The 18,651-nt window shown below is 32.7% G+C and overlaps 1 protein-coding gene across 1 annotated transcript in view; it reads right to left on the reverse strand.

Annotated features, from left to right (window-relative positions):
- The window catches only part of LOC148955278 (monocarboxylate transporter 2-like), a gene marked incomplete at its 5' end in the record, with an annotated part of 242,982 nt that overhangs the window by 200,965 nt on the left and 23,366 nt on the right, over positions 1–18,651 (reverse strand). Inside the window, one exon of the mRNA XM_089106887.1 lies at positions 17,987–18,119. Within this exon, the coding sequence (XP_088963013.1) occupies positions 17,987–18,119 (133 nt within the window). The remainder of the gene's footprint in view (positions 1–17,986; positions 18,120–18,651) is intronic.

The raw sequence follows: 18,651 nt of genomic DNA on the forward strand, positions 1-18,651 counted from the left end.
ATATTTTTATTTATAGTTAAGAAGCTAAAAATTATGTTTAGTATTTTAAACTCCGACTAGTATCGATTGTAAAGAAAGAAAGATCATTTTTTGTAACTAATTAAAGAAAACAGCGTCAAAAAGGGTTTTTTTTCAAAGAAAAGTAAAAAGCCCTATTAAAAACCAAGGAAGAGCGGAAATAAAGAGAAAGCAGAGAGAAATTAAAAATGAACAAACAAATCAAACACAAGGATGATAAAAGATACTAATGAATAAATATATATATATATTTTTTACAAATAAAAATAAAGAGAAAAATTTAAACTTGACAAGAATAGATATAACTCCATATATGAGGGCTACTTGTTTCTCAACCTCAATCCCGACTCCTTGCGGTAAGGTATGACGTTTTATCCCACCGCTCTAAGCACGACTCCTTGAACACAAGGGTCGTTGAATTGGAATAAGTAGTTTTAAAGCAATAAAAAAATGGGTAAAGAGCAAAGGCTGGAGGGGGGGGGGAGTAGCCATCCTTATTTAAGTGATAATTTATGTTTATTTTAACTTCTGATGTTTCTATTTACTTTGATTCAAAGAACAATATCTTTTATTTAGTTTATGTTCGTTTTGAATCACACACTCTGATTTACTCCAAATGCGAGGTGCTGCCTGCTCAAAACCTGACCAAATTTAACCAAGTTTAATTTTTGAACAGAAAAACTCAGAAAAAAGACCTAATTTAGTTTATATGATTTTAAAAATAAATATAACGATTAAAAATAAACTATCATCTACAGAAAAGTAAGGGAAAGTTCGCTCAGGCCCTGGCACTCGGCATTTGAAAGGCTTGTATGTATGTAATTCTTGCTGTCACTTATCTTCTAGGCGTAGGTTAAGGTGAGTTTCCACATAATGTAATGGCGTCACCATAGGTTCGATACCACTACCCTGGGGGGAAGAGAGGAATCCTTTTTTAAAGTAGGGACCTATCTAGATTGTTTGTTTAAACCAAAAAAAAGTGACAAATGTCAATTATGCCAATTAAAAAAAAAAAATGTATAACCGATTTCGAGGAAAAGTAAACAAATATACACACACAATTATTGCTCGTTTAATTAATAAAAATGTATAAAATATATTAATAAAAAAAAATTGGGAAGTGTCCAATGCTTCATTCCACACAACATTATATAATCTTCGCTAAATTACAGGTGGTAGCAGAACTTCCAAATTCTCGTTCTCATTTAACACGACAACAAGCCACGTACAACATACCGTATATTAAAGACAGGTGTACGGAGGTTGACGCGAACAATTTCGAAAATTTGCTATTGCGATTTATGTATGGTAATTGCAAATGCAATTCAAAGTGGGTACTGATATCGTTGTACTGTACATCTAAGTTTACCTAAACCGGAGTTGAACCTAACTAGAGAAGTGTTAACTTCTCTTCCATATTCTTCCCCAGTAATTATTTTTGCTTCAGTTACGTTGTTATATAATTCAGTAGCAGCCAGGTTTGTTTCATTACAAACACCCTCTGAAATATATAAAGTACACATAAGCATAACTATTGTTGTTTTTTTCTTTATTTTTAAGTCATGGGGTGGCCAATCTGCAATCTCAATCGAATTGAGGAGTTCTGACGTATTTCAACTCCTCCTTCCTGTTTATCCTTATCAGAATCATAGCTTTCATATGATTTATATTCTCCTGGGAGCCTATTGACAATGTTTGCATTAATTTAACTTTCTTCTTTATTGAGAGGAGTAAATATCATGCGTTCCTTCATTCCATTGCTATTTTGATTTGTAAAACGATCTCCAAATATTTCCTCAACTAAACTACCATTCGAAATCACAACTTCAGGTAATTCGATTCAATTGAAGTCATTTTTGGAATGGTTTCTGTTCCCCAGGTCCAGGTTGTACTTTGTGAGTGCTTCGTGTTCAGGATCGACCCACAAATTTTTTTCTAAGATTTCTTTTTTGAAACACTTCCAGAGATGACTTTTTTTTATTGACAAATTGTGCGTTTCGTTACGGTTGCTTCTAATTTGAACAGGTAGCCACTGATAGAAATTATCTCCATCCAATAGAACTTTCCCTTGAAAGGACTAGATTGGAGTTGCAATAGACCGCAATAGCTTATCCATATTTTATAAACCATACTTTGTAAACATCGGTTCCTCATCCATAAAGAATACTTCAACTTGAGTTAATTCTATAGCTTGGCCTAACCAGGTTTTATGCTGTAAATAGAATCTGACGAAAGCAGAACTTTCAAGCCAAACATCTTTTGTGTTTTTTTTTCCAAAAGGCAATAGATTGGATGTCATTCCAGTAAGTGCCATACATTTCAATTTCCGATTTTGGCTAAAAAAAATGTGTTATAAGGATATATAAACAAACAAAGAATGTGTAAAGGTATAGTCAGTAACACCTGGTCAATCTATGAAATTACTGTTTTTTCCCAACACAGTTGGGATTTCTGGCAGCCCACAACATATTGTTCACAATTTCAATTTGTCCCCCCTTGCAGAAACCGATTAATACGTTCTCCAGTAGCACCTGACTCATCAGCAATTAGGAAGTCCATGTTTTGGTCATCTTCAGAAGTCTCAATGTCGTTCATACAATGTCGTTCCAACCAAAAATAATGTTTCGACCTTTTGTTGTTATCATACTTGACTTGGATTCAATAATTTAATACACGGGCTTTATTGCAATATCCTCAGACGTACTATTTTGTTGTAGATGCAGAATAAAATTCTCTACCTACTGACTTTAAAATCTTTCCAAAAAAACTTCTGTATCTACAGGACTTCCGAAAACGAGAATCTGAACTAAGAGCATTCGCATTAAGAGAGGCAATTCGGACAGTTCTCGCTGTTTTAGGCCTTCTATCGCGGGGAGGATTTTTCTGAGGGCGAACCGTCTGAGGAGGAATTAGCTGACACAATAAATACTTGAGCAGCTAAAAGCAACTTTCGTGAAAAACCAAATTCGAAACTTGATTTTTCATTGGGTTTGCCCTACTCATTAAAAAATGAAATATTTTCTCAGAAGCAAGGCCGTATCCAGAGCAACAAAAATATATATAAATTTTTTTTTATGATTTTTTGTTTGAGAGTCTATCGTCAAAAGCGAGGCCATGAGTAAGGCAAGCTTGTTTGTATGTCGTAAAACGAGTGTTATTTACAGTAAGGAGAACTTCAAAACGTGTTGCCTCCTCCACATGTTAGAGAAATACTCGCAAATGGAAGCTTTCTGAATGAGCTACATAATTTACGTTTTGTATGCGACCGATGACAAGCAATCGAAAGACTCATGGTTGCCATATACTCGTTCTTCAATTTCTTTTAAATAATTGGGCATTTGTCAGTAATAACAATAGTTTGGATTTGTTTTGTACTTGCTTCAACGCCTGGTTATGTCATACTTTTGTATGTGTTACAAAGTACTTTTGAAAACTAACTAGGCAAGTTCTTCATTAATTGCATGTCTTTCTCCTCTTTCAAAATCTTTGATCGTAGCTTAATCTGACAGGGCATTCATATTTGTAAAATATATTGGAAAATTCAGTTGCAGTATTAATTGAGTCAAGTTGAAACGCTGGCCGTTTATCAACTGGAAAGTCATTATACCCATATTTATGCTCCGCTTATTGAAACTAAATATTCAATCGTTCAGGATTCTCAAATATAAAACTGATGGTAAAAAATTGTAGTAGAAAAAATTAAATTGATGAAAACGTCTTTACTAAGCTAATTAGAAAAAAAACCCTCAAAAGTCAAATTGTTCTTTTCAAATCCTGCAAGTTGGTGTTAAAATTATTAAACTTGTATATACCGTTTACAAGCAGTTCGTGGTAACGAACTGTAAGTAAGGAGCGAGCCGGCTCAATACTAGCCGAAACTCTAAAAAACGGAATTTTGATACCAGAGGATACATCAAAATAGTTGGATTTTTATGCTGATTTCAAATATATAGGTTTCATCAAGTTTAGTCTTAGTCATTAAAAGTCAGGATCCTGAAAAATTTGCTTTATTATCGAGAAAAGGGGAAAGCACCCCCTAAAGGTGACATACTCTAAATGAAAATCGAACCATCAGATTCAACGTAACAGAAAACCCAACTGTAGATGTTTTAAGCTCCTATCTGCAAAAATGTGGAATTTTGTATTTTTTTTTCCCAGAAGAATGATCACGGATGCGTGTTTTTTTTTGTTTTTTTTCCCAGGTTTCGATTGTATCAATCCAGAAGTCATAGAATACCGTGAGAGGGCTCATTCGCACGGAAATTATAAGTTGGCCCCATCCCACACTCACTTTCTCCCGAAGTCACCCAATCAATATTTTTAGACATCCATTTTGTTCGGCATAGTCGAACATCTAACAAATATGTCTTTGAGGATGACTTAATCCCCCACAGTTCCCGGGGGAAGGGCTGCAAATTAAGAACTTTGCCAATTATATATATATATAATATATATATATATATATATATATATATATATATATATATATATATATATATATATATATATATATATATATATATATATATATATATATATATATATATATATATATATATATATATATATATATATACACGACGTTTTCAGGAAGTATTTTTTCTGGTGAAGGGTTGGAGGAGGGGGTTATATGGGTGGATCTTTAAATTGAAGATGTTTCCTTGGGGAGTGGATATTTCTATGAAGGGGGCGCTAGATTTCCCAGCATTATTTAAAAAACGAACAGAAATTAAATAAGAAACAAGTTTTTTCAACTGAAAGTAGAGAGCAACATTCAAATTTAAAACAGACAAAAATTATTCCGTATATGAAAGGGGCTGTCCCCTCCTCAACGCCTCGCTCTATACGCTAATTTTTTTATTATTTAAAGAAATAAAGTTGTGAGACAGAGTCAAACTTCTCATTTTCCAAATGGGGGGAATCTTCCGAAAGAGAGGGTGAGAGAACGAAGGGGAGTGAGAGACAGAGAAAAAAAAACAGAGAGAGAGAGAGAGAAATATAGATAAAGAGATAAAAGACATAAAGAGAGAGAAAGAGAGACAGAGAGCAAAAGACAAATAGAGATTAAGTGACAGAGAAAGTTCTCTGAAAAAGAGAGAGTGGTATAAAAGGAAGGAGAGAGAAATAAAAAAGAGAGAATGGAGCAACAGAGAGTGATATAAAAATAAAGAAAGGCAAAATAGAGAGAGAGAGGGAGAGTGTGAGAGAAAAACAGAGTGAGAACAAGACACACAGAAAAGGTCTACGCCATCTATAGTGTATTCAATGCTATTGTGGCTGAGTTTGCATCTTTGCTCCCAGCTTGAAAAAGTTTCTGAATTGTTTTGAGGTTCTCTCCTGTTGTTGTTTACCCTCTAAAGATAGATTTTTTCTAAATAGAGTTTGTATGACCTTCTCCAGTTATTAGAATAAGCCCTTTTCCTTGGGAATTTTTACCAACGCTATCTTTTTCTCGGGTAGATTAGCCTTACATCTATAGTATCAATTTTTATAGCGCCATTTTTTATTTCTTATCGTTAAGAAAAGTACTGGTAGTGACGTATTGTACCCGCTAGTATTAAGTTACACGTAAACTGCGGGGGACAGTTGAGGGGGTCCTTACACTTCCCGTGTTCCTAGGTTCCTTCATTCTGTATTATTCAGCATTCGGTGCTGACGGCGTGGACCACTGGATTGCTCGTTTATTATCCTGTTCTGAAGTTTTATCCAAAATAGTATCGAAAAAGGGTTTTCTTCAGATATTATGAAGAAACATATGTCTGAATATTTTACGCTCTCCAAGGTTGCTGAGGCGAGAAGGCAAATTTTCAGCCTAAGAGAGCCTAATTCAGCCTAAGAGAATGGAATTCAGCCTAAGAGAGTGGGTATAAATGCGTTTATTAACAGTGTCTTTGATATTGTCAATACTATCACAAAGTCTGATGCTGATGATGTTGGTTGGCCAGTCTTTGTTATCCACAACGCTAGTGAAGTACCACTTATTCCTGCCGATGACTTGTGTGCGTTGAGTTGCCGGGTTAAACTCCTGTTTATCTGAGTTACGCTCTTTGTCTGAGTGTGTGAGAACTCTGCTGCCTACTACAGATGAAATCATGTTCCCTGTAGTCTCAGATACCCAGTGTTAAAAAAGCTCTGAATAAGGATAAAAATACTGCTAGTGGCAAAAGATTTCTCTTTGTTTCACTGAATATTAATGGAACCAAAGACAAAGATCTTCTTGTTGATGAGCTTCTTGATTGTGATATAGTTTTCGTATAGGAACATTTTCTAACTAAAGCCAATACACATACTTTTAAACGGTCACCCACACACCACACGTTTGTACGTGAAGCTAAAAAACGCCCAGTTGACTCTCTGGGGGCCTTGCAACTTTAGTTCACCTCCCTCAGAAGCCTGAGCTTATTTCTTCTGATCATAATTTACTGGCAATAAAGTGCAGAAATATGGTCCTCATCAATGTCTATATGCCATGCAATTCTTCACTTTCTTCACTATCTGTCTTCGCGGGTTCTTGCAAGTGACACAGGGCATTTCTGCTAAGAGTGACCAATCAGAGATTAAATTGGATTGTGGCTGGTTACATCAATGCCAATCTTCTGTCCCAATCTGAAAGAGGTTACCCATATTTTGATGCTTTGCCTAGTGGCTATCAGTTAGTCACTAAAGATAAATAGTTTACCTACATTCATAACCGTGATGGTGCTAGATAAAGCCTTGATCATATTGTAGTTTCAAATGGATCAACCAAAATTCAGATCAATATATAACTTTTTCTACCTTCCACGGAAAAATTTAGAATAGAACTTGAAATTTTGTTCTTTTCTTTGAGAAAATTCAGAACTGAAGTGGAACTTTCTTCTGTTCTTTGAAAAAAAAATCGGAATTGAACTGTTACTTTTTCTCTCTTGTTTGAGAAAATTCAGAAGTGAACTTGAACTTTTCTTCACTTCTTTGAGATATTTCAGAACTAAAGTGGAACTTTTTTCTTCATGGGGAAAAATTCACAAGAGAACTTAAACTTTTCTTCACTTCTTTGAGAAAACTCAGAATTATAGTGGAACTTTTTTTCCTCTTGGGGAAAAATTCAGAATCAAAAAATAACTTTTTCTATCTTCTACAAACAATCAGAACCGAACTTCAGATTTTTTTCTTTTCTTTGAAAAAATGCAGAACTAAAGTGGAACTTTTTTCTCTTCTTGCAGAAAAATTTAGAATCAAATTATAACCTTTTCTATGTTCTACAAACAAAATCAGAACAAAACTTGATATTTTTTTCTTTTCTTTAGGAAAATTCAGAACTAGAATAAAACTTTTTTCTCTTCTTCTTGAAAATTTAGAAGAGAACTTGAACTTGTACTCTGCAGTGCTAGAGTCATTTTAAAATGAATAGTGTGGATTCTCATTTTGTATTTCGAAAATAATAAATGTGAATTTTTTGTTTTAAGCATAATTCATGTTATTTTAAGACATGTAAAAAGAGAAGAGAACTTGAACTTGTCCTCAGCACTGTGAGAAACATTTTAAAATGAATAGTGTGAAAAACAATCACCCACAAGTTTTCCCACCTTATTTTTCAGTTCTAATTACAGATGGCAGCACACCTTTTCAGCTGTACTTATAAATGGCAGCACACCTGCTTGGACACACAGGCATAGTGAGAGAGACAAGCAAAAATTTTGGTTCATTTAGGTTCACTTAGCAGGGCGTGCCATGATAAGTTCAAAAAACATTCTCAAAGAAGAGAGAAAAAGTTACAGTTTAATTCTGATTTTTTTTTTAAAGAAGAGAAAAAAATTCCACTTCAGTTCTGAATTTTCTCAAAGAAGAGAACAAAATTTCAAGTTCTATTCTGAAGTTTCCCGTAGAAGGTTTAGAAAATTATACTTCGAATCTGAATTTGTCCCCCCAAGAAGAGAAAAAGTTTCATTTTAATTCTGAAAATTCTCAAAGAAGTGAACAAAAGTTCAAGTTGTCCTTTCAATTTTACTAAAGAAGAGAAAAAAGTTACAGTTCGATTATGAACTTATCCCAAAGAATAGAAAAAAGTTCCACTTCAGTTATGAATTTTCTCAAAGAAGAAAGAGAAAAAATTCAATTTCTGTTCAGAATTTTTCCTTATTCTATCACTTCTCTCATAGGGCTGTCATATCATCGTTTAAAATATATGTGAATTTATTAATTTCCACTTTATGCATACCCGAATATCAAGCAATCCTATTCAAAAGGTATTATTCTATCACTTCCCTCATTGGGCTGTCATATCTGCATAACCGAATACTAAGCAATCCTTTTCAAAAAGTATTATTCTATCATATCCTTCATAGGGCTGTCATATCATTTTTCCCCAAGAAGAGAAGAAGTTTGACTTTAATTCTGAGTTTTCTCGAAGAAGTGAAGAAAAGTACAAGTTCTCTTCTGAATTTTCTCAATGAAGAGAAAAAAAATTTCAAGTTCTGTTCTGAAATTTTCACTAGAAGATTGAAAAAGTTATACTTCTCGTGTGAATTTTCCCCAAGAAGAAAAAAGGTTCCACTCTGATTCTGAGTTTTCTCAAAGAAGTGGAGAAAAGTTCATGTTCTTTTCTAAATTTTCTAAAGGAACAGAGAGAAAAAAAGTTTTTAGTTCAATCCTGAATTTTTCCAAGGAAGAGAAAAAAAGTTCCATATCAGTTTGAATTCTCTCTAAGAAGAGAAAAATTTCAGGTTCTGTTCTGAATTTTACTGTAGAAGATAGAAAAAGTTATACTTTGATTCTGAATTTTTCCCAAGAAGAGATAAAAGTTTCATATTTTAGTTCTGAGTTTTCTCAATGAAGTGAAGATAAGTAAAAGTTCTCTTCTAAATTTTTTCCCAAGAAGAGAAAAGGTTCCACTTTTAATTCTAGGATTTCTCGAAGAAATGAAGAAAAGTTCTAGTTATCTTTTGAATTTCCTAAAAGCAAAAAAAAGTTACAATTCAATCTTAAATTTTTCCAAAGAATTCTTCCACTTCAGTTCTGAATTTTCTCAAAGAGGAGAAAAATTTCAAGTTTTGTTCTGATTTTTCCGTAGAAGATAGAAAAAGTTACACATCGATACTGAATTTTTCCCCAAGAAGAGAAAAAGTCCCACTTTAATTCTGAGTTTTCTCAAAGAAATAAAAAAAGTTCAAGTTCTCTTCTTAATTTTTCAAAGAAGAGAAAAACTTCTGCTTTGTTTCTTACTTTTCTCAACGAAGTGAAGAAAAGTTCAAGTTCTTTTCTGAATTTTCTCAAAAAAGGGAAAAAAGTTACAATTCAATTCTAATTTTTTCCAAAGAAAATAAAAAAAGTAAAAATTCGGTTCTGAATTTTCCAAAGACGAGAAAAAATACCGTAGAAGATAAAAAAAAGTTATGCTTCGATTCTGAATGTTTCACCAAGAAGAAAAAAGGTTCCACTTTAATTCTGAGTTTTCTCAAAGAAATGAAGAAAAGCTCAAATTCTCTTCTGAATTATATAAAAGAAGAGAAAAAATTTAGTTCAATTCTATTTTTTTCCAAGGAAAATAAAAAACTTCCACTTCAGTTCTGAATTTTCTCAAAGACGAAAAAGCAAATTTAAAGTTCTGTTCTAAATTTGTCCGTAGAAGATAGAACTGGTATACTTCGATTTTGATTTTTTCCCAAGAAGAGAAAAAATTCCACTTTTATTCTGAGTTTTCTCAAAAAAGTGAAGAAATGATCAAATTCTCTTCTGAATTTTCTTAAAGAAGAGAAACATTCTGAGTTTTGTCAAAGAAGTGAAGAGAAGTTCAAGTTTTCTTCTGAGTGTTTTCCAAAGAAGAGGAAAAGTTCCACTTTAATTCTGAATTTTCTCAAAGAAGCGAAAAAAAGTTCAAGATCTGTTCTGAATTTTCCCAAAGAAGAGAAAAAAAAGTTACAGTTCAATTCTAATTTTTTCCAAAGAAAAAAAAATTCAGTTCTGAATTTTCTCAAAGACGAGAAAAAAAATTTAAAGTTTTGATCTAAATCTTTCCATAGAAGACAAAAAAAGTTATACTTCGATTCCTAGTTTTTCCCTAAGAAGAGAAAAAGTTCTACTTTAATTCTGAGTTTTCTCAAAGAAGTGAAGAAATGTTCAAGTTCTCTAAGGAATTTTCTTAAAGAAGAGAAACAAAAGTTAAATTTTTCTAAAGAAGAGAAAAAAGGTTCCGTAGAGGACAGAAAAAGTTAAGCTTCGATTCTGAATTTTCTCAATGAAGAGAAAAAAGAAATTTCAAGTTATGTTCTGAATTTTTCCGTAGAAGATAGAAAAAAGCTATACTTCGATTCTGAATGAAGAAAAGTTCAAGTTTTCTTCTGAATTGTCTCAAAGAAGAGTAAAAAGTTACAGCTAAATTCTAATTTTTTCCAAAGAAAATAAAAATTTCCACTTCAGTTCGGAATTTTCTCAATGAAGAGAAAGAAAATTTAAAGTTCTGTTCTAAATTTTTCCGTAGAGGATAGAAAAAGTTATACTTCGAGTCTAAGTTTTCTCAATTAAGAGAATAAAAATTTAAAGTTATTATCTGAATCTTTCCATAGAAGACAAAAAAAGTTATACTTCGATTCTGAATGAAGAAAAGTTCAAGTTTTCTTCTGAATTTTCTCAAAGAACAGAAAAAGTTACAGTTAAATTCTAATTTCTTGCAAAGAAAATGAAAAAGTTCCGCTTCAGTTCTGAATTTTCTCAATGACGAGAAAGAAAATTTTAAGTTCTGTTCTAAATTTTTCCGTAGAAGATAGAAAATTTATACTTCGATTCTGAATTTTTCCCTAAGAAAAGAAAAAAATCCACTTTAATTCTGGGTTTTGTCAAAGAAGCGAAGAAATGTTCAAGTTATTTTCTGAATTTTGTTAAAGAAGAGAAAAATTTTTAATTTTTGTAAAGAAGAGGAAAAATTTATACTACGATTCTGAATGAAGAAAAATTAAAGTTCTCTTCTGAATTTTCTCAAAGAAGAGAAAAAAGTTAAGTTCTGTTCTAAAGTTTTCCCTAAAAGATAGAAAAAGTTATACTTCAATTCTGAATTGTTCCCCAAGAAGAGAAAGAAGTTTCACTTTAATTCTGAGCTTTCTCAAAGAAGTGAAGAAATGTTCAAGTTCTCTTCTGAATTTTCTTAAAGAAGAGAAAAAAAGTCAAATTTTTCTAAAGAAAAGAGAAAAGTCCCAGTTCAGTTCTCATGTTTTTCAAAGAAGAGAAAAAATTTCAAGCTCTGTTCTGAATTATTACGTAGAAGATAGAAAAAAGTTACACTACGATTCTGTATAGTCTCCATGAACAGAAAAAGCTCCGCTTTAATTGTGAGTTTTGTCAAACAATTGAAGAAATGTTCAAGTTCTCTTCTGAATTTTCTTAAAGAAGAGAAAGAAAAGTTGTTCAATTCTGAATTTTTCTAAAGAAGAAAAAAGTTCTACTTCAGTTCAACTTTAATTCTGAGTCTTCTCAAAGAAGTGATGAAAAATTCAAGTTCTCTTCCGAATTTTCCCCAACAAGAGAAAAATTTCCATTTTAATTCGGAGTTTTCTCAACAAAGTGAATAAAAGTTTTTTCTTATGAATGTTTTCAAGGAAGAGAGAAAAAAAGAAGCCACAGTTCAATTCTGAATTTTCCCAAAGAAGAGAAAAATAGTTTCATTTCAGTTCTGAATTTTCTCAATGAATAGAAAAAATATTAAAGTTCTGTTTTGAATTTTTCCATAGAAGATAGATAAAGTTATAGTTCAATTCTGAATTTTTCCCTAAGAAGAAAAGAAGTCCCACTTTAATTCCGAATATTGTAAAAACAGTTTTGATCGTTTAGGATGCATTATAGGCCTGTGAACAGCCTATGCAAAATCAGATTTATTGAAACCAACTTTACTAAGACCTTACCAATATTTTCCTAAAACCAACAAAGCAATGGAAAAAATATTTTTATTGAAATAATGACATGTAGAATATTAACATAAAGATATGTTACATACACTATCATACATTATTAATATCATTGCATAACTTTGGATATTTTCAATCTGTTCCATAATGTAATTCATCATGTTTTTCTTGATAGTGTAGCTACTCTCTTCTCTTAGTTTGTAATTGGTAGAGTTATCCTTAGTTTGTTTGTAGTCATAAACTAATTTAAATGGGATTTAACCTACAGGTTCAATGTACGTTTGATTGTTGATATTATTGGGTTCATTGACTGTATGATCAATAATAGTAATATTGTTCACTTGCGCTTTGTTTTCCATCAATCCATCTTTACATTCGTTAGTGATATTGTCTACCAATGCCCTTTTTATTTTGCCTATGGTTTAACTGTGTATTATCACATTATTTTTACACAGGTAACAGTTTTGTTATGTAGACAAGATATGGTTAAAAACACTAGTGCAGCAGTGTGCCTGTCTTCTTTTACTCTTCTTTACAAGACTAATACCAGAACAGTTATAATAGGATCTATAAACAGGTAACATGTTACTACGAACAATAGCAAGAAGTTGGCCCCCATCATCGACGATTGTTTTCATGTTTGCACTCTCTTTGAGCGCTAGCTTCTCTGGAAATGATGCTCTTCCATATCCACCAATTGCAAAATAGAAATTCTTGGGTACTCCAAAGGAACTTAGCTCCTCGCTGTTATGACAACGCGTGCATACATTTCCAATAATATTCCAATTAATGCTTGTTTCATAGTTTAAGTATTTCTCCTTGTCAGCATTCAACGCAACGATGGTTTTATCGGGTGCACAAACTTTCTTCGAATATTTTCATTTTCACGTTTTAAAAAATATGTTACAGGTGGTTATCCTTCCAATGAGCAAAAATTACTGATGTAACAAATACAATAAACTAGGTAGTGTCGATAACTAACCATACAGTACCACTGGGACAGCCGCGTAGTGACGATGAGCAGCCATAGAGTACCACTGCTACATCCGTAAGCATATTTCATGCCAAGACCATAGCCTGTTATTGATGAGTGATCTTTGTAATAGTCCCTTGCATGAGCCTTTGTTCTTCGACCAAGAGCTGCAACATAGTAATCAATATCAGGACAAACGAATGCCATTTTCATTTTTTTAAATATGATGCAGTTGTGTATTCTTCCGATGTACAAAAATACTGTTTGAAAATATTTAATAAACCCTGTAGTGTCGATGAGTAGCCATAGAATACCACTGGTACAGCCGTAAGCATATTTCATGCCAAGACCATAGCCCGTTATTGATGAATGATCTTTGTATTAGACCATTCCATGAGCCTTTGGTGTTCGACCAAGAGTAGCAATATAGCAATCAATATCAGGACCTACGAATGCCATGTGCATTTTTTTAAATATGATGCAAGTGCGTATCCTTCCAATTTCAAAATACTGTTTAAAAATACATAATAAACTATGTAGTGTCGATGAGTAGCCATAGAGTACCACTAATACACCCAAATAAATAAAAATAAATTATTAAAAAAAATTGAATAATTTTCCAAGTCCAAAAAATTCCAAGTCAGAAAAAAAAGTGTTACTACAAAAATTATTTTTCTAATAGTGAAAGCCACGACTAACATATCTATATCATTCTCATTTTGTATTTCGAAAGAATTAACTGTGATTTTTTTGGTTTTATGCATATTTCATGTCATTCTAAGACATGTAAAAAAGGTTGAAAAAAAATTCTATGTTCAAAAAATATAAAAAGTTCAAAAATTTAAACTTAAAAAAAGTATAAAAAATGGGGAGGGGGGGTTAAAAGTTAGGGGGAGGGGCATTAGAGGCAGGGGGAGGGGCCCTTGTAGGTTGATATCCTTTGTGTTTAGGGTATTTTGTGGTTGGAGACCTTGATGGTTCAAATCCATAACCACCTCACTGCTTGATTTCTAAGGATTTCTAAGGATTGTTCTGGATTTCTATATTAAAATTATTTTCTCGGCACCTACGACTTTATTAGTTTCAACTTTACGCATATTTAAATGCTAAACAATATTTTATATTGCCCACACTCCTAATTTGGTACTTGTGTATTATACAGACCACAGCCAAGAAGTAAAGCTAGGTCAATCGATTCAATCGACTTGTGAAAGGATGAATAATTTCTAAGCATATTATAACATTTATGTCACGTGGTGTGGGATTAACCATTCCATCAGACTTACCTTTAGTTGGTAAGCAATTTTAACCCTTTACTTGTTTCATTCAATACAATATAAAAATATTCTTATTATCGTTATCTGGTTTCATCCGAATAATCATGTGCTTAATTAAGACCATTAAATCTTATGCGATATTGGACGATAATCATAATTGGGTCATTGACCTACATTAATACAGGTATCAAAAAGGTATCTTACTTGTATAATTCTTACATGTTCGTCCAGCATTGCATACAGCTTTTGGTCCAAATATAGGTGGTTCTGCTTGCTTTATACGTTGTTCGCCCACTATCAATTACACGCACACTCAGGTACTGATTACGACTACAAGTGCCATAAATAATATTGCTTGGAATGCCATGACTACTCCTGGCATCCCTACTTTAAAAAGGCCCTCTTCAGTATGGGGATTCCTGCTACCACTATATGGATCAGAACCCATCCTATTACTACTACTTATGCGACTGCCGTTTCTACTACAACTGCCGCTACAAAATTTCTACTGCTAAAACACTTTAACTGCTATGAATAATAAAGTTTATTGGTCAAAATTAAAACTAGATGAAAGGAAAAAAAACATACATAAATAATTAGTTTTTACACGAATGCTTGTATTGGCTTCAACTGGAAGGGGGATACAGAGGGGCATTGGGATACATGCCCTCAAGACTTTTGCTCCCCCTCTCCGTAGACTTTGAAAAAGCCTTTTTTTATTTCCGTTGATAAAATAGAAAAAAATTCCACAAGTTTACACCCCCTAGCCAATGAAATATGGGTCATCTCCCTAAATTTTCATGCATTTTCACCACTGAAGGCTTGACAGCAAATTTTCAACTTAAAACAAGTATAGTTATTTTACTTAAAATAATAAACCCATACCAAGCAAAAATTAGTATAAATGAAGAAATAAAGCTGAAAACAATTTAAATCGTGAACTCTGAAATCAAACTAAAAAAAAAAGTGAAAAAATTTAAACCCCCAAATTACTAGGGTATCATTTGTGCTTTTACTGAGAACACAATATAATTTGATCTTGTTTCATTGAAGTATTTAAAAATAAAATATTGTTCAAGCTTCCACGCAATGTTTTTTTTTATTTCAGTATCTTTTTAACATTCAATTTATATAAAAAGCCTGTTATCAATCTATTCCTTTTAAATCTCTTCCTTTCAAACGTACATAAATTTAGTTACGTTAATATAATTTTGAAGTTAGGCTATTTTTTATTAATAGCACACTCGTATTTAAAGGGTCTGAGAGATGACAACGGCTTATTTATTTGTTAAAAGTTTTTCAACATAAAACATTTATGGTGAATAATTTAGATGGACTGAAAAGACCCTTACTTTCATCACTGCTTTCCTCCATTTGATTCCTCTGAAATGCATAGAAATGTTAACTGAATAGAGGTCATTCTCAATTAAATTAATCTACTATGTTCTCAGAAAAGGGCTACCGACATCTAGATTTATGGAGCTTCAGAGGGGCAAGAACACAAAAACTTATCGATTAAAACATATTAATGAGCTAGAAATATATTTTTTGACAAGGAATTGCAAGGGTACTAGCACCCTTGACACCAAACTGTTTGACCTACGAAAAGACCAACTACAGCAAAAGACAAAAAGTGGGTATAATTTGTGCACAAAAGGGAATCATCAGTTTATGCTGATGCAAAGAAATAAATTTTTCAAGCTTAAAAGTGCCCATCAAAAGTCGCTAGCAGAAGTCTATTTGCATACAATTTTTACAGATGAGAAAGCACCCCCTAAAACAATTTTTAGGCTCGATTACATTACTTATCAACGTACTACTGCTACTACCAATAACTATCTGCAGCACCAAGTCATCTAAATCCAAGTCGCGCACCAAGTCGTCTAATATGGAAAATATGAAATTGTTGATTTGGTAGTTATCGGGATTCAGTCGAATGATTGAGTTCTACTGATGCAATTATATGGCAAGCAGAAATTAGGTAAGGTTATGGTTTTATCTGCTATTTGCGGTTCAGGGTTTTGTAGATAAAATACACTGAAAATGTTACATAGTCAAACCGATCAAGAATAGGAATAAAATATTCAAATGAGACCAAGGAGTAAAATTGGAAAAAATGGAGTGTCGTTGCATTTCTAGAAGACATATACTGTTTTCGTTTGTCAGATTTATTGGTTGTATTGAAGAGCCTGCGCAGGCGCTTCCTTCACCTTGATCTATTAAGAGCTTCATTCCTTAACCACTTCCATGGAATTCTAATTTTCTTTAAATCCTTCCATTACAGCCAAGGAAAGCTTAATAGACTGATTTTAGACTATTCAACTTTACAGTCCTGATGCTAAAAGGCTTTAATTTTTTTTGCTGGAGGATTTTTCATTTATAATAAAGAGTTATATGTAAGCAAAATCGTAAAGCTTATTCTTGGTCAGGGACAAGGGGTTTTGCGTAATGATGCAACTTACTGCAACTTTTCACTTGTTAAATTCGGTAAATGGAAAGGCAGTAGCGCCTAAGAAATAAATTATGTACACAATATGGATTTTGAAAGTAGCATTTGATTAAGTATTTGGAAACAGAGAGTAAAGTTGGTTTTAAGAATAGACCTACATCGCATCTTGACACCGCATTCAAGTCACGTGTTATTATTATTTACTTTTTTTCGCATTTGAAAAAAAATAAAAATTTTGAAACAAGACATCTGTAAAGTTTCGAGGGATTGAATATAGCATTCAATTGATTGCGATGAAAAAAAATCAAAGCGGTGCTCATGGAACCTATTTGTGGACGTTGGCAAAGTCTGCCAAAGGTTGATGCAACAGTTCATGTTGCCCTAGCAATGTAAATTGAGTTTTAATTTCTGTTCATTTCTGTTTCAACCATCTATTCATAATCTGAGCATTATAAATCTACATTGTAAAGATTTCTTTTAAAATTTGTTTGCCTTAGATCGTTAAGTCATTCGTGTTTATTTTTGGGTACTAGTGAATAATAACGACACTTCTATATACTAATGAGAGACGATACCCGCCAAATGGGTTATTTTCAAGAGACCGATATTGAGAAATGGAATGCAAAATCGTAGTTTTCATTGTATTTACGATATTTAAACTGTTGTTTTTTGGGGTTTAGGGGGGGGGAAGGTACCTAGGTTAGTTTAGGTTACGTATTTAATATATGCTATGCTTTACCCCCCCCCCACCAACCCCCGTCCCCCACCCCTAGTTTGCAAATATATAGCCCAAATTTGTTTCTAAACTATTATATATACATCCTATTTTATTTTATTTCATTAGCATAAACCAAAGTCCACTTCTTTAGAAGTGTCGTTATAATGCACCAGTACCAATTTTTGTTCGTTTCAAGTTCATCTTGTCTAATGCTTCCAATCTTGTAGGTTTTAGTTGTTTTTTTTACTTTTTTACCTGTTGTTTTTTTGGTTTTGACCTAGTTGAAAAAAAGTGTTATGGTTGGGTTAACAAAAATGTAAATGAGAAAATTCAACTACAAGCAAATACTAGAAAAAATAATGCAACGTCAATTGTTTACCCTTTATTTTGTTTTTTAAGCCACATTTGATCTAAAGGGCTAAGGAAAAAAAAATAAAAAAAAGGCAGTGGTGCCTTGAAAAGTTGAACTCCTTGATAATTCAAACTTTGTTCTATCCACATTTGTAACCACCCTGTTTAATTCAAGGCCGTGAATTTTTAAATATACTTGTTGACGAAAAGTTAGGGCAGTTTAAGTTATCTCTGATTTATATGGTAACAAAAATTTAATTCCTCTTTTATTAGATAAAAATTTCGGAAAAATATCTGAATATTTTAACGAGCTCACGCATGACTTACTTGCAACCATCTGCTTCTCTTGGCCAAACTTATGGACAATTTGAGTAGCAATTGTCCCGCACGAGAACTGTATACCATTGGTTATTAGCTGAACAAGGAATGAGCCGCCACAAATAATCCAGCCCCATCCGCCCTAAACGAAAAAGTGAAACTTATAAGAATAAGATCTAGATAACTTTGAGATTCAACTTAGGCAGATGATGGCAAAATCCATGTATAGATATAGTATGTATGTATTTATTCCATGTATTTGCAGTATAGTATTTCTGTATTCTCCCAGGCGGTGTAAGTGAGGCCAATCTTAAGAATTTTTTTTGTAGAATAGGCATTTAGCGTATGATCCCTATATTAAAGAGCTTGTGGTAATGAACTGAAAGTAAGCAGTGACTCCCGCTAATAGCAACCAAAACTCTTAATATAGTTATGAGAACAAAACATACATCGAAAGAACCTAATTAATATTCTGATTTTAATTATATAAAAATTTGTCAAGTCTAAAGATACATACAAAGCTTATGAGCCTCAAAAAGTTTGCTTGAGTTTCAGAAAAGGGAAATAAAACACTCCGATTTATCTTGACGAAAATTAAACTAATAAATTCAGCATATTAGAAAACTCTGCTGCAGATTCAAACTCCTACCCATAAAAATACAAAGTTTTATATC

This window comes from Artemia sp. Qi Xiang Cuo, chromosome 2 (assembly GCF_049724085.1).
Source record: "Artemia sp. Qi Xiang Cuo chromosome 2, ASM4972408v1, whole genome shotgun sequence".
In the NCBI taxonomy this organism is placed as follows: domain Eukaryota; kingdom Metazoa; phylum Arthropoda; class Branchiopoda; order Anostraca; family Artemiidae; genus Artemia; species Artemia sp. Qi Xiang Cuo.